Genomic DNA, 22,886 nt, shown 5'->3' on the forward strand with positions numbered 1-22,886 from the left:
GTATTTTCTGAGGGTACAATTCAGACAGAAATGTGTCAGCTAGCTGCAGACACACACATACACACACACACGCACTGATGAAGAAAATAAATACAATTAATGAGGCTGCTTGTGTAGAGCTTATCTAGGTTGCAGGCTATTTGCCTGTTTATTTTGGCAGCGTCAGCCCGAGACACCCAAACACAAGCAAGCCACAAGTTGGAAAGTGAAAAAGAACTATTTTTGGACTGAAAACTTGATTGCTTTTTCTCTTCTTCTTTTAACCACTTTGTTTTTTCTTCACCGTTTACGTTCCCACAAGTTGAACTGCGTTTTTGGAATCTCGCATACTTTCAGAAAACACTTAGTATCTCAAGGACTGAACAAAGGAGCACACGTGGCAACCCATGAGTATTGTTTATTTTGGCTGCGTTGCGCTAAAAATGTGCGCTGGATTTAAAGATGAAGCAGGAATTGCATTTAGATGATTCACACCATCTCCTGTGACTTGTTAAAAACACAAGAAGAAAAAAAACCTGCAACTTGCGCTGTCGACAAACATACACGAGTGTTTTATTTTTATGATTTTTGCAATCAACGAAAACAAAACAAGTTGACATCACACAGCTCCCACAGGCAATCGCTCACCTATGCTGCATGCAAATGACAATTTGACTTTTGCAGTGGCAACACACACACACACACACACACAGCAACACTGAAGAGTTGTCAAATGAATGGGAGAAATCGCAGACATATTGGGTTCAATTGACAATTCATTTTGGAGTACGCCTTCCCAGATTTGGGCTCAAGCAGGTCTCCGACCGACCGACCTCCACAACATGGTCGGTCCATTGCTATCACACCGTTCATTATCACCGTGCACTCCACAAAAGAGCAAAGGAAGCTGAGCTGGTTGATAAGGGAGGGAGAGAGGGAGAGATAGAGAAGGTGACACAGAGAGAGAGAGCGAGCGAGGGAGGGAAGGGTACAGAGAGTTTTTGCTATCTGCTGAAATATTCATGTTGGTGCCAGCAGCTTTTCCATTCCCCACTCAGCAGGGGGCTTGTGTTTGATACGTCTCACTCTCTCTCTCTCTCTCACCCCAGCCCAGCCCAGCCCCACCCCACCCGACGCACTCCCCCAATCTCTCTTAACTAGTCAGGTTAGTAGACTGTAAATGATGGAGCCACTTTCTTGCCAGTCAAATCAGCGGCGCTTCTTAATTGGACTTGACACTTTCCGCCATTTAATGAAAGTGACTTAGGACGCAAACTGTGTTCATACGTTATTGTTATTCTATTGTCAAAAACATGTCAAACTTCAGTGACTCACTAAGCAATGGAAAAAATGGAGGAAAGATTCAATGTTTTTTTTTTTTTCAACTTTTCTTAAATTGCAGCCATAATGTAAACAAGATTCTCATTTGTGGCTCTTTATTTTAAGAGTCAGGTCTGGTCAGGTCTACTGACAACGGACAGGCTTACAGTCGTAAGATTGAAAAAGATACAAAGAAATTGTAAAAGACTTCCTAAAAATATACACATCTTTTGCTTACCCAAACATCCAATTTATAGGAAGGATATTAACTCCACAAAGTATTGTATTCCCTCTTTCAAGGCCACAAATGAGCATTTTGCGTGCTACCCCGCGTCTTAGGAACCGAGCCAACGATCAAATGCAGAAGGTTCTTTTCTTTAAGCCCTTTTAATAATGCTTTTAGTACATATTAAGCGGTATTTCTAATCGTGTGGTTACCTTATTTGGCAAAAGAACTATTGAAACAGCGTCTGCAAGTCAACTTATTGTCAAAATCAATATCTTTTTGACATTGTCAATCAAAATCACTAATCAGTTATATTTGTAAAGGCAACTTAAAAAAAAACAAATTAAAAAAAAACAACTTCCAACCAGTGAGTTGTACATGGTGATGCAAATCTGAAGAGATCGCAAAGTCAACCAGTAAGTAATCTTTCCACACTGCCAAGAGGAGCTTCCAAGGGAAGCACTGCAGATGCCATCTCAGAGCGTGTGTGTGTGTGTGTGTGTGTGTGTGTGCTGTTTTCAAATTGGTGGCAGGCCTGGTGGTTAAACCGGGAGGGGCTCCCTGCATGCTGATTGTAGCTTTGCTTCTACTGCGTGCCTATATGCATGTGCAGCTTGTGCAGTCATGGGGTGGATGCAGCAGATGTTTTAGAGGCAGCCTTAGCATGTGTGCGTTTGTGCATGTGCATGTGCATGTGTGTGCGTCTTTAAGGGAGGGTATTAAAATATCTTCACCAGAGCAGGAAGCCACATTGGCCAATTACAGTGCAGCATCTGGCCTAGCACACATTTATTAGTGTACGTGCGTGTGTTTTGAGGAGATGGGGTTCATGCAGAGTTTAGGTTATTTACAGGGTTTGGAGCAGTGTGTGTGTGTGTGTGTGCGTGCGTGTGTGTGCGTTAGTGACAATGATACGAGACTGTGTGAATCTAATCACACGGCGCGAAGCTGAAGAGGAAGCAGAGGGCAGAAGAGGGGGCTGACAATGAGAGGGGAAGAGGAGTTTACAAGGCCAAGAAGACAATGAAGGAGGAGATGATGGAGGGACGGAGGGATGGAGGGAGGGAACGAGGGAGACCCTCAAGAAAAGCTTTGTCATCTACTGTCGAGAAAAATACACCATGTGATGCAAGTCCGTCTTTTCATAGCCATAGAGCAAAAAAGAATCACTCAAATAGTTGGGTACAGTCATTTAAGAATACCTAGTTCTGCAAAAATGCTTGATGGGTGTCAAGGAAAACAAGCAGGTTATTTGCTTGGCACAAGATTAAGAACAAATGCCTCCTTTTATTTCTTTCTTTCTTCCAGCTGGATTTTTTGTAATCTGGTTATTTCAATCTCTCGGTGAGCAGCATGCAGCCATAATTGCCGCTTGAGGAAACGTTGCTTGTGTCAACAAACATTTCATGACACTAATTAAATGCAAATATTTCAAAAAAATGGCAGCATGACTGTAATACTTTGAAATACTTTGATATGAATAATCACTGTGCTCTACTTTTAAATGCATTTTTTTTATTCCCAGTATGTGGTGATAAATATGAGGACTCATTTCTCATGGCCAGTGCTGCTGAAAGCCCTTCCTTCCTTCCTTCCTTCCTTCCTTCCTTCCTTCCTTCCTTCCTTCCTTCCTTCCTTCCTTCCTTCCTTCCTTCCTTCCTTCCTTCCTTCCTTCCTTCCTTCCTTCCTTCCTTCCTTCCTTCCTTCCTTCCCACGCCAAAGTCTTGACGGCCTTCTATTGTCCGTCTTCACACCTATGTGTCTAACTACTGCCCCCCAGTGGATTGGCCTAGCCACTACCACAAAAGTACTGTATCGCAAAGGAGTAACAATGAAGGAGTCAAGGGGGAAATTGTCATTGCTTCCTTCCGTGACGTCATCAATAATGCCACACACACACCTATGCAGAGTGGATAGTATTTAAAAAATAATAATAATCAAGGACACATTGGACTGTGTTCAAATTGTTTAGGCCTCAGCTAATATGTACTTCTTCCTTTTGATCACTAGGTGTCAGTCTAAGGAGGAGGAATTCCTCCAGAACAAAGAAGCTTATCATTTTAGGACTCCAAAACCTATCCAGTAATTTCCATCTGATTTGAAATGGGCGAATAACAGAATTATTTTAACTTCTAAAAGTAGTGGTTTGACTTTATTGTCTAATCCCCGGAAGGTTTGTTTCTTTGTTTGCATGAATGCTGAGCAGGCTTTTTCAATTGAAAATGTTGAATATTAAGACATTTGACGCTTTCAAATTCGTACATATTTTTCAGGATCGTTTTGTTCATTGATCGAGGAAAGATGAGATTGGGAGCCCGTTTTCACACAGGCTCATCTCTCGCAAGGAGAAATCTGACACCATTTCCACCAGTTACATAAACGTCAAACCAGCAGGAAAAAAAAAAAAGAAAAAAGAAAAGCAATGCTTTACTGTAGCTTTATGGATATCCAAGTGAGGGTTACATATATGAATATAAACCAAAGGATAAAACTCGACCTACTTTGTCTGCTTTATTATCGTACATAAACACTAAAATCACAATAAAAGGAGTTTGAACTATTATGGGGGGGGGAGACCCAAGTATACGAAAAATCGAAATACTATTTGAAATAATGACTTTTCGTATACCTCTAAAACATTATTAGTATTATTGCAGCAATTCAAACAGATATTGTCTGCCAATTTAAAAGCATTTGCCTTTTTTTTTTCCTCTTGAATATTGCGACCCCCTTCTGTATTTAGAATTTTATTTGCAGTGACTATCACATTGCTGGGACTTCTTTCAAACAGTTTTTGATTCTTTTTTTTTAATGAAGCGCTGCAGGTCTGACTCACGAGCGAAGGCCAAGGATGCAACACGAGGGAGGCTGCAGCTTGGCATTTGGCACACCAGCAATCCTCACTTCTGTAAATGTTTAGCACTTTTACACATACTCAACATTTACGAGTGGACAACGATCCCAAATTGTGCCAGCTTGGAATCATAAGAAAGCCACAAATGGGTCACAGCCTCCTGACTGAAGACTGAAAAGCAGCACACACAAAATTCATTTGGATGAATACTTAAAAATATGGACAGGGTAATGTGACAACCGTGGATAGGATCTGAAATATTAAAGAACAGCTAAAAGATAACATCCACAAAATCAAACGAAAAATATGATCTCTTTAGTTATTGTTGACTTTAATGAGCTTGAATGTTAAGAATTGTACACTAAAACAAATATAAATTGCAAATGGGACGGTTGGGGACTTTTTTGAAAAGTAGTCAATACTTTTTTGTCCAGTGATAAGAAATATCTTCAGTAGCTCCTCCTTCTTCTGGGGACTTTTTTGACTCTTGAAAAGGAAATACTTTTCTGTCCAGTGATGATAAGAAACATCTTCAGTAGCTCTTCCTTCGTCTCTGCTAGAAACTACTACCGACTTCAAATTGTTTTTTTGTTTTTTTGAGTCGACAAAGGTTTCATCACATTGTCATGACGTAACATCAATTGAAGTTCGGTATCAGCACTTTATTTCAGCTATAGTTGGCTCAATGTAGTTCTTCCTCGCAGTCCTGTTCCATCCTGTTTTTGACTCCGTGAATTCCTCTTGCATAATCTCAGAGCGTGCCAAGTAGGACAGCCAGCCAGCTAACCGACTTCAGCACATATGCTAACAATTATCTCCGTGTGTGTGCTTCATTCTCCTCCATGTACTACGTGCAAGAATAATTTGTTGAAAATCAATACGCTTGTACTGTGCTCATTTAACTAACCTTTAAACTGACACGTGCAATCGAGAAAAGTTTTTGCCTGTGAATATTCCCATTCATCCTGATAAGACATCAAACATTTTTTGCTCAGCCAAAAGGAATGGGAAGACTAAATTAGCCTGAAAATGTTCAAATGGTTAGCATTATGGAGGGAGAAGGCAGAGGCTGCTTTGTGTGGGTAGAAACGAAGCACAAGACTATTGAGTTCAGTCTAAAAGGCAAAAGAAATGCAAATAAACCATGAGTGCAGCGCCACTGCTGTCTCCGAATGTGCAACGAGCGCCATCGGAGAAGCACCTGCACAATACTATTTGGACTTCTGCAAATCTGCATGAATGTTTACCATATTATTTGAAAAGATGATTGTTATCCCCCCAATCCAAAAGTCCCTTCCTTGCACTCTGCAGAGTGAAACAAGTCCGAAGGCCTTGGTCCATAGAACAACTCGAGTCCTCCGCTTTTTCTTTTCTGAAGTTCATTGCACAATTAATTGGAGGGTGATTAGTCAGGTTGATGATCTTCCGCAAAAGCCACATTGTATTCTTTGAAGTTCAGTTCAGTAATTGCATACATACACTATGGTAGGAAAATATCAAGACTACAAATTGATTGAGCCACTCCAAGTTAAGATAAACACAGCTGAAAGCAAACATTTCAAACAAGCTGAGCATGAAGCAAACCAAGTCCAGTTCCTACCAGTTGTGTGTGTGACCAGGAGTCTCTTTGGCTTTGCTTTCTCTGGACTTCCCTTCTTTGCTTTTCTGCTGCTCTGTCGGCAATATGGCCGTCCGTCCGTCCGGCCGACCGTCCGTCCCTGGCATCTGACAGGAAGTTTGCTTAATTATGTTGTGACTGCCTCCTGCAGGTCTGGAGGGGGACTAGGAGCTCTTTACTTGGGTGATCAGATGTAGAGTTGGAGAATGGAGTTGAACCATAATCCTGAGGAGGATAAAGGATTCTGTTTAATTTGTATGGCTTTTACAGGTCAGTTGCAGGTCAAATCTAAATGCAAGCTTAATTAGCCACTAATTAGTGGAGGGGAAGGAAGGTGAAAGAGTAGCCATCTTTTTCAAGTTTAGTGTTTTGTATCTCCTTGCACTATTAATTAAATGATTTCATTTTGCCATGGTTTGTGGGGAAAGAGGATTGCTTGAACTTTTGTACAGTAGTATTGACTTTAGCAGTCGATAGAACGTATCTCTCGTGGTCCCATCCCCCCCCAAATCCCGAACCTTACATAAGGTTAAAAAAAAAAAAAAAGGAGCTCTGACTTACTGCAGGCCACATCCCACTCCAGCCGTCTTCTCCAACACTATATGATTTTCAGCAGGCCACTTTTTTTTCTCGTTCTCGTTCCCCTTAAAATAAGGACAGAAAGAAGTGGAAAAAAACAACAATGAGAAGCAGATGTGTTCACTCTTTTAACACCAGTATGGGGATTACGCAATCTGTCATTTTTGCAGAACTGAAATCTGTTTTTGGGGAGGTGGGGGCTATACAACTTGTTAACTTGTCATACCGTATCGGTGGGTTACCCGTACTTTCATTTGACCGTGAGGCATCTAATACTAAAGCAACCCTCATAACCCCTCATCTAAGGGGGAAAAAAAATGTTCACAAGAGTGAAATGTTTCAAAGTGGGAGTGTTTCCTCGGAGAGGTGTCGGGTTGCCTCTGCCGAGGCGCCGAAATGTGTGTGGCAGGTCCATGTCCGTTCGTGCTATGGTGATTATTCTGGACATATTTCAATGGAGAACATACCTATAGTGGAAAAAACCATCAGGGGTTGCTGCTATTGAATTTGCAGAGCAGAGCAGAGGCACATTAACTGAGTGAACTCCACACTAAGGACGATGTTGAGTTAATGACTAACATGTTGGACTGTGCACAAAAATTGCAAAGGGGGCCCAAGTGGGAGGGAAAGGGGTGTGTTTATGCTGAAAGGGGCTTAACTCTGCATTGCAAGGCTATAAAGGGGGAGCTCCCACGCAGGCTCAGCGTGGACATGCTGCTGCTACAGCATTGAGCCTCCAAACACCATCATCTCTTGCCTTCTCCTCTTTCCACCACCACCACCTTCTCCATTTTTCCACTCAGCTATGGGAGTTGCCTACAGTGTTGGAGAGTAAGTGACGAGGAGACAGGATTCTCAATCCTTACTTGCATGGGATGCTGGCACAAGGGGGAGCTATTTTTAGCAATCAAGGAGCATCAACCAAGGAGCTCTTGATTTTGACTGTGCACGCCTATTTTGCAATGACTAATACTTATGGTATTTTTTTTTTTTTTTTTTTTCTGAAGTGTGCATGCCTGGACAGATACAGTGGCTGTTTTCATTCAACAAGTTGAGGCAATACCAGTGGGAGTCATCCTAACTGGCATTTGAACTGCACTCATTTTTTGAAGTGGGTGTACAAAATGATGTCAGAGCTAATAAATGCAGTCTTGAAATTGGACCAAAAAGAAATGTGCATTTTAAGATGCTCATGGCTAAATCCATTGACCAGTCACACCATTAGGTACAATTGAGTAGTTGTTTTTATGCAGAACAACAACGATGCGTTTGCTAATAAGTCCTTTGATTTGCGTAGGGTTGACCACCTCTACACCTTCTTTGTACAATGGTCACCAGATATGTACACCAACAAGAGGAAGAAGAAGCCCCACTTTCAGAACAGGTGTCATGTGGGAAAGAAGGGGCCTTCGAGTCAACAGCTCAGCAATCCTGCAGCAACAAATTGGGGGGTAAGTCTTACAGATTTGATTATGATCTCCTCAGACTTGTTTTCACTCGAGACTTTTTGCTTATGTGGGCACAGCAGTAGTGGCAACTCCCTAGCCAGCCAGCCAGCCTCTCTTTATATGGACATCCTTTCTCTGACTACTTAGCAAGCATCATAGGCAAAGTGCCCACCCCCTTCCTTGCTGGTTTACAGGGAAAGGAAACTGTGGCGGCTAGAGAAGGGCGAACCAAATGAGGGGAAAGCACATGCTCTTTTCTTATCATGACAGTTAGTAGCACACGCGTGATGAGCATAGCAAAGACAAAGAAATCAGGAGATATGAAGCTGTTGGCAGACAATGTCAAGGTCTTTTACTTTGCCGGTGAGCAGCCCTATGTTCAGGTACAAGACTATCATTGAGATTGTCTTTTGGATGATTTGACCCGAAGTCTTAATGTGTTACAATGACTGACTGCTGTGTTGTATATTTGAACGAGCGCTACATTTGTGCCTTTTCCAGATTATCACGGGAAAAGACACAAAGCGTCGTTTGAGTCTGTGCAGTTGGGACTCTGAAACAGAAGAACCTGAGGACCAGGGCAAAGTTCATAACGTTCTACCTGTCCTGAGTGATTATAGCGAGCTTCTGGATGACAGACACCTGCTAAGCGTAAGCCTCGCTCGCTCGCTCGAGTATCGGCTCCCGTTGTTTTTGACCGGTGACTAATGGGCCCGTTTGCTCACAGCTTGCGTCGCACATGCCAGATCGAACTCAAGGCTACGGGTGGCAACTGGTCTACAGCACTGCTGTCCATGGGAGCAGCCTCAAGACGCTCTACAGAAATATGGCAGGCTTGGACCATCCCGTGCTGCTGGTTGTCAAAGATATACAGAAAAAGGTCGGTCGCTCGCTCGCTGGCTCGCTCGGATTGTCGGGGTGCAGCATCTAGCGTCAAATCTGATATCTGATCTTCAGGTTTTTGGAGCCTTCTCATCCGATCCGTTTCGAGTAAGCAAATACTGCTACGGAACTGGAGAAACTTTTCTATTCACCTTCAACCCTGACTTCCAGGTACAAACTCTTTGGTTCATTTTAGACGCTAAGCAGTGAACGAATGAATTGCCTTTCATTGTTTTGCCATTCATTCAGGCTTATAAGTGGAGCGGCGAGAACTCCTACTTTGTAAGTGGCAACATGGAGTCTCTTCATCTCGGAGGTGGAGGGTAAGTCGGAGTTATCTACGAAAAGAAACAAGACATTAGAAATCTTTTTGACAAGGCCTAACCAGATGACCTTTGTTTCCTTGGATGTACAGGGGAGAATTTGGTCTCTGGATAGACGCAGATCTGTACCGAGGCTCCAGTTTTTCATGTCCCACATTCCACAACGCTCCACTCTCCACGCAGACGGACTTCATCATACAAGACCTGGAGGTCTGGACAGTACGGAACTGAGCATTTGAAAAATGGCGGAAAGAAAGACGCTTCCACCGGGCGACGTTTGTTTGCGGGTGCCGTTAGCTAAGCGAGCGGGGTGCGTATTATATATTACCGGTCGGTCAGGCTGGTTACTGTGATGATGAAAAGATGGAGAACACTGTTGCCTTAAACTACTACCCGCTGTCCGTCAGAAGCCTACGTAAGCTAAGCTACAAGCCTTAAGCCTTCCCTTCCTTGGCCAAGAAACTTTGTGAAATCAAAGCGCCTTTGGGATGAAATGAAATGAGCAAAAGTGTACTTTATGATGAACGAACAGGCATGTAACTTAACACTGTGTTTACTCTACATGAACCCGTTCAAGGGAAATGGTACAACCGCTTTGACGATGATGTGACAAGGTGGCTGAGTGTCATTTGAATACGAGTAGGCCTGTAAGGTCAGAACAAATAAAAGTTCTCCATTTTCTTAATATAATATCTAGGATGCGTGCCATCTGAATTGGGACGGTGTCTTTGGTCACGTCTGTGACTTTTCATTGGGTAAAATGTTGGCAAAACATTTTTTTACAGATGATCATTTTAGCAATTCTAAAAACCGAGCCAAAGCATCAAGCAACGTCTTACTTTTGTTAACGTTCTTTTTTGAAGTGCCTGGTGGTGCTGGCACTGCCTCTGTTTTTTTTTTTTTTTTTTTAATTTGGAACTACTGTCAAAGCAATGTCTTTACTGCTGACACTGAATAAACTAGCAGATGAGCGAGCGACCACATTTTTGTATAGATTTAACTTACCTGGCATTGTCACATAACACTGACAATACAAATTCCACAATACATTGCAGTGATTTCAAATTTGACTCTTTCATATTACCATGCTAATTATTTTCAAAATCACATTAGCACGTATTGTTTACACTGTAGTGACGACAGTGACATTTGCTGTTGACCAGAAGTGCAAATGATTTCCCCACATTTTTCCATGGGCGCTGTGCAAAACGCTTTCAAGTTCAATTGTTCAAACACAGGAAGGCTGATATTGACTGTTGGCGGGATCCAATAGAAAACAAACATCATCAGCCAAGTCATTCAGTTTACCTGTCCAAAAAGCTTGAAAGATTTTTAGTTTTGATTGACACCATTCCAGACATATCGGATATGAACATTACACAGAGAGGTGTTTTAGCAGTTTACCACAGAAATAAACGTATTGGTAAATGAATAGAACACATGCAGTAGTCCGTCCGTCCGTCCGTCCGTCCGTTTGTCCTGTGTGGCTATATAGCATGTTTTCAATTGAATTCAAACAAGATGCTAGAGTATGAGTATTTACAAAAATGATCAACAATGTGCAATACTTTTGATTCAAGTCCACTCTTGTACAAGGCGCTCAAACATGATGAAGTCCACAAACCAGATTTGCAGGCACTGAAACATCTGCAAGTAGAAAGAAGAGCACTTGAGTTATGTGATTACTGTAAAAGATTTGTTTTTTTTCTTCCTCGATCTAAACAATTGCACGTTAAGCCAGTTCAACTGTTACGATGGCAACGCAGCGGAGTCCATGATGGTGATATAAATCGATTTGTAATATGTGTTTTGGCTGAACAGTGGCAGGATTATTTTTTTCCATCATCATGTGTTGTGTCCCTCACCTTTCAAAAATCATTTTTTTGTACTTTGCCTAATATCGTGTTGTGGTTGGCTGAGATCATAGGCGGTCTCGTACCGATTTTAGAAGGCTTTGGAAGATTCAGATTATTCATGATGGTCACATACTCGTCCAGGCTCTTGGTCAAGCGAGGGTTTAATGTGCGTTCCTCACCGACAGTAGACACCGTCTGACCTGGAAAGTCAACTATCGGTGGTCAGTGCACGCTTAAGTTCCTTGAGTGACATGCAAACATTGCAGGGACGGCCCACCTAAGTAGTCATGAGCCGGGTAGACGAGGCACTGGTCGGGTAGGGTAAAGATCTTCTGGTGAACGGAAGTGTACAGCCGTTCAGAGCAACCTGATGAGGCAGAAGGAATTGAACAACTCAACACTGCCCTCTTGTGTCTGTCTGTAGGTAGGTAAGTAATACAAAAACAAAGGCTCCAGCGAGCAGAGCCATCCACCCTTTAAAGTGAAAGCGAAATGACTTTCCAAGGTAAAGAAGCCTTCTAATAGGAAATAATATTGTAAATAATTGTTAGTCAATACTTTAGCAATCCAGTCCGTCCGGAAGCTGAAGAAAAAACAAGTGTTTGGCCCATGTAGTGTATGAACAAATTTCTATGGTTGGCAAACACAAGGCACCTTGCTGGAAGTCAGTTCTGCCGCAGCCTCGTATAAGCAAGGCATCCCCGGTGAACGCCATGCGCTCATCCTGCGTCACCAGCGTCACGCAGCCGTCAGTGTGGCCCGGTGTTTCTCTCACACTCAGATACTGTGGGGATTGATAATCCATTTGTGCTAGCTAGCATGTGTTAGCAAGTTAACATCCAGCTGTACGCTCTCATTTGCTGTGGTCGTCAATATTACCCACGGTGCGTTTTCTTACATGGTTTCCAAAAGTGATCCTGTCTCCCTCGGACAGCAGAATGTCCGCAGTGGCGCCGCTTAATTTGGAAATGGCGCTTTTCAGCCCGGCTAGCCTGGTCTTCATCAGTCCCGTGCTGGTGATGTGGTCGGCGTGGCAGTGAGTGTTGACTTGGAAAGGCCCCAAACACAAGGTTAAGACACCAAGAGGCTTGAATGAAATCTTTTTTTCACTTGCTGACCTGCTATTTTCAGATTGAGCCCAAGTTCACTAATGAGCTTCAGGTCCCTGTCCATGGTCTCCAGTACAGGGTCGATGAGAACGGCATCCTTGGAGACGGAGTCGGCCAGCAGGTACGTGTAGGTGCTGCTCTCTGCTTCAAATAGCTTGAAACACACAAAACTATCAGTTACACATCATTGCTAACTATAATGCAATTCATTCCTTTTGTAATGGAAAAAAAAAGTTGTTTCATCATAGATTTGATTTTCAGTCCGGTTCTATTACAACGACAATCCCCCCCAACTGATGTATTATTCAATAAATACCTTTCCAAAATGACAACTATCCTATTTGTTGCATTGAGGTAATAGAAAGTCCAATGCAGAAAGTTTCAAACGCCATTGCTTCTTAGTGGGTTCAAATTCGACAAAATGACACATTCAATTCCCCAAGTGTCAAGTTTGTGTCTCATTGCAACTATACTAGTGGAATGATGAACATTTATTTAAGAGTAGGTTACGACCGAACGCTATCTTTGCTAAAGCTAACAACCCAAGATAGTGAAAAGGAGCAGCGCCGAAACGAACACAAAAGTAAACGCCATTTTACTTACCGGTTCAAGTTCTCATTACCTGTCTGAAGAGCAGCCTGTCGTTCAACAGCGTCCCGGTCGAGTAGGACCGCCGCCCCACTGGCGGAATGTCACGGACTCCTGCTTGCGCGTACAGGCCACCATCTCCGGCTGCCGAGGCGCTCGAGCCCTCGAAGCGCCTCCGGAGACCACCGAGGGGGACTGCCAGGCACCGTCGGCTTGTAGCTGTTATTACCGAGCTCATTGTGCTCCTCGCTGGCCGGCTGGGTCGGGTCGGGTCGTCCGTCCTCTGCCTGCTTATGACGCGCTCTCTCTCGCTCGCTCGCTCGCTCGCTCGCGGAAGAGAAGTTGCTTCCGAGCAGACTCAGACGAGGCGCCGCGGTCAAAGTGCTTGTCTGATCAAATCAACAATGCCTAACTAGTTTTATCTCCAGAATCCGGTTATGTCATGTGGTGCCAGTCTGTCTGTTTATGCAACAGTGTCGCGTTCACCTAAAAAAAAAAAAAAAGACTGTAGTGGAATAAAATAAAAATAAAGAAGACTCCCTTTTATTAGGATTTTAATTGGAAAATAAATGCCACTGGTGTCTCAGTCCGGTTGTGATGAGGTGTCATTCCTAGTTGTTGTAGTGGACTCTTCTAAGTTGTCCAGTTGTTTCAACTGGACAAAAAAGAAGAAGAAAAAAAATCCATATATTTGCATTTCAGGGATCTTACATTGACCTTACAGAACGAACTTCACCGAAACCTTCCACCAGAGGGTGCCAGAGTAACAATTTCACTCTTTGGCAGCAAAATAACAACAATGTGCCAAATGCCAAACCGCAAATTTGCGGAAATTCACACTACCTCGACATACTGTCCAAGCCAGTCGATCAGTTGTGTGACTCGGCTGTACACGCCCGGCTTATCGCGCCGTCCACAACCCTCGCCCCAGCTCACCACCCCCGCCAGCCTCCACTCACCCCTAGCTGTCTCACACACCAGAGGACCCCCACTGTCGCCCTAAAATCACATGGTCAATACTTATTTACGATTCTTCTACACGTCTGATTCGATTTACCTGGCAGGAGTCCACCCCTCCCTTCAAGGAGCCGGCGCAGATCATCCGAGGTGTCACGTGAACGCCGTAGACGCTCGGCTGGCGGCAGATTGACTCAGCGATGACCTTCACCTGAGCTTGCCTGAGCTCATCCGACACAAAACCTGACCTCACAAAAACACGTTAACCACAGTACTTCCTCATCAGCTGTCAATCGTGTCAGACTGCAGTATATGTTTCCGGTACTTCATCATCAGCTGTCAATCGTGTCAGACTAACACACCTCCTTCCTGGACGGACCCCCAGCCCGTGATCCAACATGGTGCGCCGTTAAGGAAGGAGTCGTCGGGATTGGGCAAACAGACCGGGCGCACCCCACCTACAAATGTTGTGCTACAACGTCAAGTGAGACATGACCTGCCTGCCAAAAAATGCCCCTCATTGTTCTTTTAGTGGAGAATTGCTTTCATTCCATCAAACCAAAAGATTGTATTGTCTTTGTTTTGATGATTTCATTTACTAAATGCTGCGTTAATCAAATCTTACCATCCATATCGATGTCAACGATGGTGCGCAGGAGGCCGATGTCGTAATCGTTGCTGCGCGTGTCGTAGAGAGGGTGGTAGAGGACCTGAAGGGCTCGGTAGCGTTTCCCCAGGGAGTCGTCGGCGATGCTGACGGCGGAGACCACCGCCTGCCAGTCAGCCACCTCCAGCATGTTATTTCTACAGGAACAATACAACTTGACATCAGGTTTCTTCTTGTTGTAAACTTTATCCTCACTTACTCGACAAAGCAGTGAGCCGCCGTGACGACCCAGCACGGCGAAACGACGGCGCCCCCGCAAACGTGCTGCCCTCTCCAGTGCAAGCTGGCCTGCCAGCGCCACCCGTCCGCCGCCGCTAGCGTACCCCCGACGATGCGCCTGCCGTCGCCGACCAAACCCAGGCATTCTTTGGGGGTGAAAGACAGTACCGTGAATCGCCCGATATTGCGCCGATATCGTAACGATTCATCGATGATCGTGAATATCAATTTGATCTTCGATGAGTTGCCGATTATTCGTGGCAGCTGCAAAGTATATCGACGGATTCATGTTCTTGTACCTGCCGTGATGTTGACGATGTGGCTGTTGACGGGGTTCTTCGACAGGGACGGCTGTTGGGTCGGAGTGCTGCAGTTCCCCTTCACGCCACAAGAAGGCGACGAGGATGGATAAAGTAGAAACTTGACTATGTCGGAGACAGCAGCAGAGAATAAAATGAGACGCAGGACCGACCAAAAGTGTGTCACGATATCGAGTTTTTCATGACATGGTTACCTAAGAGAGCGAAGGCGATGACAAGTTTGATGGCGACGGACACGCTCACGATGAGCAGCAACTCGCGAGAACAACACGCTTGATGAGTATCTGCTCATATGAAGGAAATCAGTCAATCAAAATCTTACATGCAACAATGACACTTTTGGAACAACATTTGGGCCGCCTACCTGGTTCTTCACTCGGGGGCTCTTTGGCGAGCACGAGGCCTATGGACCCCTCGTCTACGGGTCGTGAAGTTGGCGGCAACGGGGACAAAGATGAAGACTGAGGCAGGAGCGTGACCACCGTGGGCGAGACCAAGGAGGAGATGCTCTTCAAGTCAGAAGAAAGCTCTGGAGGGGAGCATGACGACGACCAGTGCAGTGAACTTCTTGTTTGGACCTTCACGTCCATATTTGGGTTGTCACGTCCTGTTGATCCATCTATTTAGTTCGAGAGTAAGAGCTCCCACCTGATAGTAGTCTTTGAGCGAGAAGGTCAGCCTCTTGAATAGAAACACTTCACGGCACTGTGGCTTTCTTCTCGACCCTTCACTAATCCCCTTTTTGTGACCTCCCTCTTCCGTTACATTCAGGTGTGGTCGGTAACAGATACAGCTCTGAAATATGCATGGAGATAATTGTGTGGCTCCGAGTCCCACGTTAACAGCGGCTTGGCTTACGTAAAGGAGGCCACTTCATTAAGTACACCTGCACCCATCCTTACGCTGAGAAAAGGTCCAAATCGTTTCCGACACTTGAAAGAAATCTCAAAACGTGACACAAAAAATTCAAAGAGAAGAAAAATGAAAAAATGACCAACTATCCAGTTTCATGTCAAATGAATTATTTTCTCAAAATGTCTGCCCCAAAAAATATTGGATTTGTAGACAAAGGAAAATAAGATGACAAAAATCAACTGTTGAAAAAAATAATTTGGTGCATCATTCTAATCAAATGAATAGATAATAGCGGTTTGATGACATGAAAGTAAATGCACAAATGACATTCACACGTACGTACATAGTTTCTCTTTCCACCAGTTGTAGCAAATCTTTGCATGCAAGCAATGTGCAGAGGCCTGCTACTTCCTCCTTCGCTGTTGTGGGAGGGTGTTTTCAACCGCACAAGGAACATCATCATGCACACTTGAGCCCGCTTGAAGCATTTGCTGCTCTCGGCTCCACCACGATGGCGCTCCCGCTCCAGCAGTACATCGCATCCCTGGACAGCGCTTGTCTGCCCAGAATCCTCCAGGTCTGCTCAGGGGTCTACTTCCAAGGTAGGTTTCATTTGTGGGGAAATTCTCCCTTTCAAGTCTCCACTCCTATTTTTCTTTTTTTTCTAAGGCTCTGTCTATGAGATTTCTGGAAATGAGGTGTGCTTCTCCACCGGGGACATCATCAAGGTCACCGACATCCAACTCTCATCTGTTTGTTGCGAGGACGTCAGCAACAACGAGACCTTTGAGCTACCCGTCGACCATGAAGGTGACAAAAAAAAAAGATATATATATGATTTAGTAGTAGAAGTAGTCAATAGGTCCATTGGTTTCTCAGGCTTGTTAAAGGTGATCCCAGAGGAGATGCCGTACAGCACAATCGAGGAACTGGTCAAACTTAGGCCCGTGAGCTTAGAAAGGAGTCTCCCCGTCACGTTCACCAGCTCCACCAAGGTGGAGTTGGCTGACGTCACGCTGGGGACAGGCAGCGTCCTGACTTTGCTCGCCGTGGCGGAAAAGGACAAGCGGTGTCGCTGCCGCATCCTGGTCGGCCCGGGGCAGGCCTCGGCCGAGGTGGACGTGCCGCTGGGGACGCGTGGCCAGTTCTACGTGCACGAGAACGAAGAACGCTTCACCCCGAGGGACATTGCGTTGTCACCGGGCCTGCGCAGTCAACGCTTCCGTTTCGACAACGCCGCCATGTGCCAACGCACGCTGGTCCTCAGCCCTGTCTACCAGATCAGCGCCATCATGAACAGTGAGCAATTTCCCCAAATTTCAGGAGGCCTTTATAAGATGATCCAAACTTGTCTTCTCTTTGCGGCTGGCAGTGAGGAAGAACGTTCTGCAGTTCCCGTCCACCTTGGCGATGGATGTGGTCGATATCACCGACACGTGCGAGGACAGCAGCTTTGTGGTTCCTCTCAGCTTGCAGGAAGTTCACTCCCAGCCGGATCAAACCTTCCCCGTGGTGGTGGAGGTTGTGGAGGCTCCTGAGACCTGCTCAATGTTCAAGTGCAATTGGCTGCCGCAGCTCCAGACGGGGATCCAGATGATCTTCCACGGAAAGACAACCTCGCCCATGACTATCATGTCCAGCGTGACCAAGTGCAAGGCGCAGCAGTACTTCATGGTATCCGAGCAGTACGCGGGGCGCTTCCGCAGACGTCCCCGGGGCTTCGACTCTGTGTACGAGCTCTACGCGGCAGCCGCCCAAACCCCGGGATTAAAAGTATCTGCCACGAGAAACTGCGAGGAAGTGGAAGAGGAAGGCTTTCCCGGCCTCTCCATCGGCGAGCGACTCGAAGTCATCGGCTGCCGAAACGTCCAACTCCTGGGCGGTCAGGTAGACGCCGTCGTTTGCCACGCCCTTGGCGAGGAGGACGACGAAGAAGATGATGACCAAGATGGAGAAGGGAAGACGGAGAATGTCATTTATCTGCCTTTGCATATGCAAGGCCATTTTGTGGAGCTGCTGAGCGACAAGAAGAAGTACAAGCTTAATCAGCTGGGCAAGAAGCCTCCTCTGGATGTGAAAGCTGTGACCCCGGACCCCGGGCTGGAGAAAGACCCTCTCGTTGACTTTTCCTGTCTCCGAATACAAGGGGCCACCCTGGAGCCCACCATCCGGGCCAGCTTTCTGCACACACCCAACATCTGCTTTGAGATCCCAACCGAGAGACTCAGCATGAACGTGTTCTGCACCCAGCAGCCGCTCCCGTGGCCCCCAAACCAGGCCCCGAAATGCAGCGTGGAAAGTGTCACAGAGGTGACGGACAAGTTCTTGCACCAGTTTCTAAAGGAGATGCATCCCGCCACGAGTCCTCCTCCTAGACCCCCAAAAAGGAATCTATCCATGCCAAGAGCAAACAAAACCGTCCTGACCAAAACGTTTGATGACATGACCATCAGAAGTAGAAGGAGTTCCTCGCCGTTGCCAGCAATTGTAAGTAGCATTTACGGTGCAAGTTATTTAAAAAAAAATAAAAAATAAAATGATATATATAGTATATATAGAGAGATATATCTATCTATCTAAGAGATAAGTACAAAAAGTGCTTTGCAGACACATAAGTTGACACCTTATGCTATCAGACTAGCACGCCTCTCAGCTAATACCGCCGTGAAGCTGTCACACATTGAAAAGCCACAAAGTTCCTCTTTTTTTCTACGCAGCCGGCAAGCGTGCGCTATCGCCCGCTACCATCTGCACCAAGTAGCCTGGCAACGATCTCGCTTCCCAACGCCGTGCCCAACACTTACGTCGGCGAGAGACACCACTTCCAAAGTGAGCCCCAAAAATGGGGAACCTGACCACCACGTGCCAGTCAACTCTTCCTAATTTACTTTCATGTATTTCTTCTATTCATACTCCTTATCAGTGGTTCAAAAAATATCATCGTAATGACCAACACACTAAAGTTGCTGTAGTGGTGCCATGAGATAAGTTCAATTCATTCTGAGGCTCAAAAATAATAGATTAGTTGCTGATTAATCAATTAATTGTTGCACATCAAATACAGTATGTACACACACACTGCATTAGTCCTATTTTGTACACACAATAAATGAAAACAAACACTTCAAATAAGATCTAAACTCAAATGTCTAAAAGTTAAATATAACTAGTTAAATTTGCTGTACTGGATTACAAAAAACAGTTTGTACATTTAATTTGTAGTCTTAGTTGTGGCACATGAGCCACGAGTGCCCCGGCAACGATTGCAACTACGAACGATGCTAATTTTGTGAGCTTGAATGATTTAGCTTGTGTCCCCTCAGATCCGGTATGCGAAGAGGATAGCTCCGACTACGAGAATGAGGAAGACGTGCTCGCAATGATGCTGAAGAAAGCTCAAGAGAATGTTATGTTCTACTAAAGTAGATTTAATAGTGTAGCTACTTTTAGTGTGCACGACATGACCACTAGGGGCAGTGTAATCCATATTACTCCTATATGTTGATGAAACAAAATAGCTGTAATACATTTGAATAAGACTAAGTCTTTTTTGACAGAGCTGTTGCTGCACCGTTTCTGTTCAAATATATTGTTTTAAAGTTTAATGACCATAATATTGATGCCAGTTTCATTAGTTCCTAACTCCCAAACTAACTCTGACAGTATTTATTTGCAGAAAACGTAATCAAAATATCTTGTCTGATTTTTTAAATACCCCTTGATTTGTGCATTAATAAGACCGGTCATGAGCTGAGAACAATGGTATTTTATCTAAGGTCACGCAAGATGGTTTAATAGGAAATGAAGTTTTGTGGAAAGTACTAAAGGTCACAATCGGTTGACTTGTAGTGGTCTTCGTCGATGGTGGAGAAGATGTGACCCTCATTGCTCAAAAACTCCACAACTTGCCTGCGGGAAGATAATTAAGTGTTGATGAATGAATTTAAAATTGCAAAATTGTGGGAAAACTTCAGTGCAATTTGATTTGGTCAGAAACAGTGGGAAAACTTCAGTGCAATTTGATTTGGTCAGAAACATTTCTGAGAATTAGAAAATTTGCTTGCGGCAGTCACGCTTCATGCACTTCCCATAAAGCGTGACTGCCACAGGCAAATTCTCAAGTCAAGTGTGATGTTGCTGTGGCTGACTTCTGCAAACTGAAAACGTCCTTTCATTATTGATGCTCGCTATACTAACATTAACTCATGAATATGTCAGTTGAAATATTTGGGGTTTTTTTCCCTCCCAGGGCAAGCTTGTTAAATAGGAGGACAGAAAATAATTGTAAATAAATTTAACAACATCAAATAAAATGCCCCACCCCTTCAAATTTGCGGTATATTTTTAGAAAAACAAATCATCTGAAAGCTAACGTTATGAGTAACGTTCTAAGTTTGAACTATTCAAAGTATTTGGGCGTTATAGTTTGTGCTGTATTTACAACTGCTACTTGCAGCAACTTTAAATGGTGGTGAAAAAAAATAATAATTTTGATGCGTCATATGTCTGTCTCAAAGTCTCTTACTTGATGGCCATTATGCTGATGTTGGGCAGCCTGGTCTTCAAGTCATGAAGGCCGATGCCTTGTGGATCCGGACAGCCTTTGATCAGACTCAGCACCTTGACGCCCACAAAGGAAGTTGAACACGTCAGGCGGCGTCACGCCCGGCCGGGTGAGGTCGTTGCGCCTGAGCGCTGCTTACCTGGTTCTGATTGCTGCTCAAGCCATTGTTGACCATGTCGCGTGCACCCGCGTAGCCCGAGTCCATGCTACCGCTAGCGTAGCTCTGCGGCATGGACGATGCGTAGCTGCTTGTTCCGAAACCGGCCTGGACCCAAAGACAAAAACCCTTAAAATCCGTAGTAAAACATTTGAAATGTTCAAAAGTTTGTGTGCTTTATGCTAACAATGCCGCCAAGATTTTTTTTTTTTTGTTCTTAACCACTTAGGATAGCACCATTAGCATGTACTGTTGAAAAACTAGCATTAGCATCGAATTGCAACAATGTTACAAGACTCAAATTAAAATGAGCAAGAGAATGGTCTGTTTTATTCTGCAAAGCGCTTTTAGCATTGTTCAAGCATTTATTTTGTGTGAAGTTCCCTCACCGAGGTTTGCGGCTTGCTGAGCGCCATGTGCGCCTGGACCACTTCCAGCATGTGTGACGTGATCTCGTTCATATCCTCCAGGGCCCTGACGCGAAACGCCACCACCGACTTGTGATTCTGCATGCACACGCACACAAAGCTACACTTTCCCCCTCCTTGCATTGCTCTTTATTTCCATCAAGGGACGTCATTGTGGTGGTGACTTTGTTTATTGGTTTGTGTAAAACTTTTTACTTTTTGGACAACATGCACACTTCACTCATGTTTTTTTTTTTGTTTTTTAAAATATGAAGTGTTCATTTATTAGACTATTACTCCTGCTACAAAAGAATACATTTAGCATAACCCCTGCACAAGAAAAAAAAACACTAAATGCGAGCCCAAAACACAACCGAACGTGTACTTTCACTGTGCAGTAAACAGATGGTGGTTTGCTGCCACCATTTGGTGGCCAAGTGGCAGAAGATGGAAAAACTGCTGATCACGAGATAATATCAACATTTTTTCCCTGTGTATGTAAGGCTCAACGTTGAATAAAACTTGTGTTGAACTCCACAAATTGGATCACTATTGGCTATGCTTGGTCACGTAGCTTCTACTCGTCATGGAGCCTTACCTGAAAGGAGCGCACGTTCCCCGAGACTTTGACGTACGTGCCGGGAGGTAGCACGGTGCCGTCCGCGCTGGGGTCCTTGAACCAGAGACAAAACTTAACAAGCTGTTTGACTCCCAACACCACATAGTTTTGAGAAATATTCATACCTCCAAGTCCACCCACATCTTCACATCCATGGGGGCACACGTCATGTCGTCCACCATGTATTGGATGGCAGTCATGGTTTTGTCAGTACTTCTAATGATTCCCACAATGGTTACCTGCATTAGCAAACACTTGTTTTAGTATTCCAGGGAAACGTGAAATGGGGGGGGGGGGGGGGGGGGCAAAACGTGCCAGCTCACCTGGGACACTTCTACCTCGCCAATTTTGAAGGACTCGTCCGAGTGGTTGGCGGACATAAGCTGGGACACGGTGCAGGGGATGATCTGTGAGCTTCTGGTTCTCTACGACACGCACACACAGACACAAACTTTAATAACAACCGTGGCAACCAACATCTTGTAGTATTAACAGAACATTGGCTGTGCTGCAAAAAAAAATATATATTTTTTTTTTTTACAGCAATAAGAGTTACTGCAAAATTGTAGACAAAAATATCAGTCTCGTATAAGGTTCTTGACAGTGACAGATTTGTAGAAGTGAGTCACCTTGTAAAATATTACTCGAGTTTAAGTCTTATTAAATGACTGCAATTTGTTATACTTTATCAGGTCTCAATTTCCAGTTTGTACATTCGTTCCAAATTTCCCTGACGTTACCTTTTTCTCTCCCTGGGACAAGGAGGGTGACGCAAAGCCGCCGGGCGACTGAGTGTAACCCCCAACCATACTCGACTCACTGTAGCCTCCTAAAAACAACAGAAAAAAAAAACGTCATCCATTTAAGGACGTTAAATGACAGCATGTTCGGCTCGGCTAATTCAGGACGCCACAAAAGGCGGATTTTCGTTAGCCATAGCCTAAAAACTTCGCGTTTCAAGTAAACGTCCGGGCGTCACACTCACCCTGGTTCCACATTTTATGCGAATAGGGGTTGTAAATATACTTTTATGAAATGCAAACAATAGTTACAAGGGACGCAAATAATTCAGCTTTCTTCCTGGAGTACTCTGGCGCGCGAGCGATTTAACACAGCGCGCATGCGTCACGTACTATTCCCGCGAAGCTGTCACCTTGGTTATTCGCGCCCTCATCTCCGTCTGTCAGATCCTTCAACGTTTTTTAACAAAATTTCGAAGATATATTTGAGCAAAAAAGTCATATTTTGTGACCAATTGAACCTTTTGTTTTTGTAAATGAAAATGTACTTCAGGAGAAAACAAAACAAAGTGCCTGACAGTCAAATTCAGGAGGAAATA

At 44.5% G+C, this 22,886-nt stretch overlaps 5 protein-coding genes across 8 annotated transcripts; 2 read left to right on the forward strand and 3 right to left on the reverse strand.

The window, feature by feature from the left end:
* Positions 1-7,254: 7,254 nt before the first annotated feature.
* On the forward strand, positions 7,255-10,212 carry LOC125974683 (nuclear receptor coactivator 7). Of its 3 annotated transcripts, none has more exons than XM_049729421.1 (7): positions 7,255-7,407; positions 7,874-8,027; positions 8,526-8,675; positions 8,752-8,904; positions 8,982-9,077; positions 9,156-9,229; positions 9,322-10,212. In XM_049729421.1, the coding sequence occupies exons 1-7, from the start codon at positions 7,382-7,384 to the stop codon at positions 9,458-9,460; spliced, it is 792 nt and encodes a 263-aa protein (XP_049585378.1). In that variant the 5' UTR covers positions 7,255-7,381; the 3' UTR covers positions 9,461-10,212. The 3 variants fall into 3 exon arrangements, with proteins under 3 accessions (XP_049585378.1, XP_049585377.1, XP_049585379.1); XM_049729420.2 differs by lacking the exon at positions 7,255-7,407 and adding an exon at positions 7,444-7,801; XM_049729422.2 differs by lacking the exons at positions 7,255-7,407; positions 7,874-8,027 and adding an exon at positions 8,181-8,407.
* A 315-nt stretch (positions 10,213-10,527) lies between these two features.
* Positions 10,528-13,176, reverse strand: ethe1 (ETHE1 persulfide dioxygenase). 2 transcript variants are annotated; one of them, XM_049729415.2, is made up of 7 exons: positions 12,817-13,176; positions 12,204-12,348; positions 11,984-12,132; positions 11,740-11,869; positions 11,363-11,452; positions 11,169-11,285; positions 10,528-10,876 (listed from the first exon to the last, which is right to left on the reverse strand). In XM_049729415.2, exons 1-7 carry the CDS (start codon positions 13,018-13,020, stop codon positions 10,830-10,832), a joined length of 882 nt encoding a protein of 293 aa, XP_049585372.1. In that variant the 5' UTR covers positions 13,021-13,176; the 3' UTR covers positions 10,528-10,829. The 2 variants fall into 2 exon arrangements, with proteins under 2 accessions (XP_049585372.1, XP_049585373.1); XM_049729416.2 differs by having other exon boundaries at positions 12,798-12,946.
* Positions 13,177-13,323: 147 nt separating this feature from the next.
* On the reverse strand, positions 13,324-16,206 carry LOC125974665 (transmembrane protease serine 3). The gene is made up of 9 exons (XM_049729380.2): positions 15,310-16,206; positions 15,140-15,229; positions 14,925-15,050; positions 14,606-14,771; positions 14,365-14,543; positions 14,102-14,197; positions 13,840-13,982; positions 13,626-13,781; positions 13,324-13,437 (listed from the first exon to the last, which is right to left on the reverse strand). Exons 1-9 carry the CDS (start codon positions 15,533-15,535, stop codon positions 13,366-13,368), a joined length of 1,254 nt encoding a protein of 417 aa, XP_049585337.1. The 5' UTR covers positions 15,536-16,206; the 3' UTR covers positions 13,324-13,365.
* A 32-nt stretch (positions 16,207-16,238) lies between these two features.
* On the forward strand, positions 16,239-19,414 carry themis2 (thymocyte selection associated family member 2). Its single transcript, XM_049729337.1, has 6 exons — positions 16,239-16,402; positions 16,470-16,610; positions 16,680-17,099; positions 17,173-18,287; positions 18,518-18,629; positions 19,124-19,414. The coding sequence occupies exons 1-6, from the start codon at positions 16,312-16,314 to the stop codon at positions 19,219-19,221; spliced, it is 1,977 nt and encodes a 658-aa protein (XP_049585294.1). The 5' UTR covers positions 16,239-16,311; the 3' UTR covers positions 19,222-19,414.
* Positions 19,415-19,546: 132 nt separating this feature from the next.
* rpa2 (replication protein A2) lies at positions 19,547-22,697 on the reverse strand. Its single transcript, XM_049729437.1, has 9 exons — positions 22,533-22,697; positions 22,288-22,376; positions 21,871-21,972; positions 21,673-21,786; positions 21,527-21,601; positions 20,911-21,027; positions 20,504-20,629; positions 20,326-20,420; positions 19,547-19,709 (listed from the first exon to the last, which is right to left on the reverse strand). Exons 1-9 carry the CDS (start codon positions 22,543-22,545, stop codon positions 19,622-19,624), a joined length of 819 nt encoding a protein of 272 aa, XP_049585394.1. The 5' UTR covers positions 22,546-22,697; the 3' UTR covers positions 19,547-19,621.
* Positions 22,698-22,886: the final 189 nt, after the last annotated feature.

The sequence above is a fragment of the Syngnathus scovelli genome, chromosome 9 (genome assembly GCF_024217435.2).
Source record: "Syngnathus scovelli strain Florida chromosome 9, RoL_Ssco_1.2, whole genome shotgun sequence".
Lineage (NCBI taxonomy): Eukaryota > Metazoa > Chordata > Actinopteri > Syngnathiformes > Syngnathidae > Syngnathus > Syngnathus scovelli.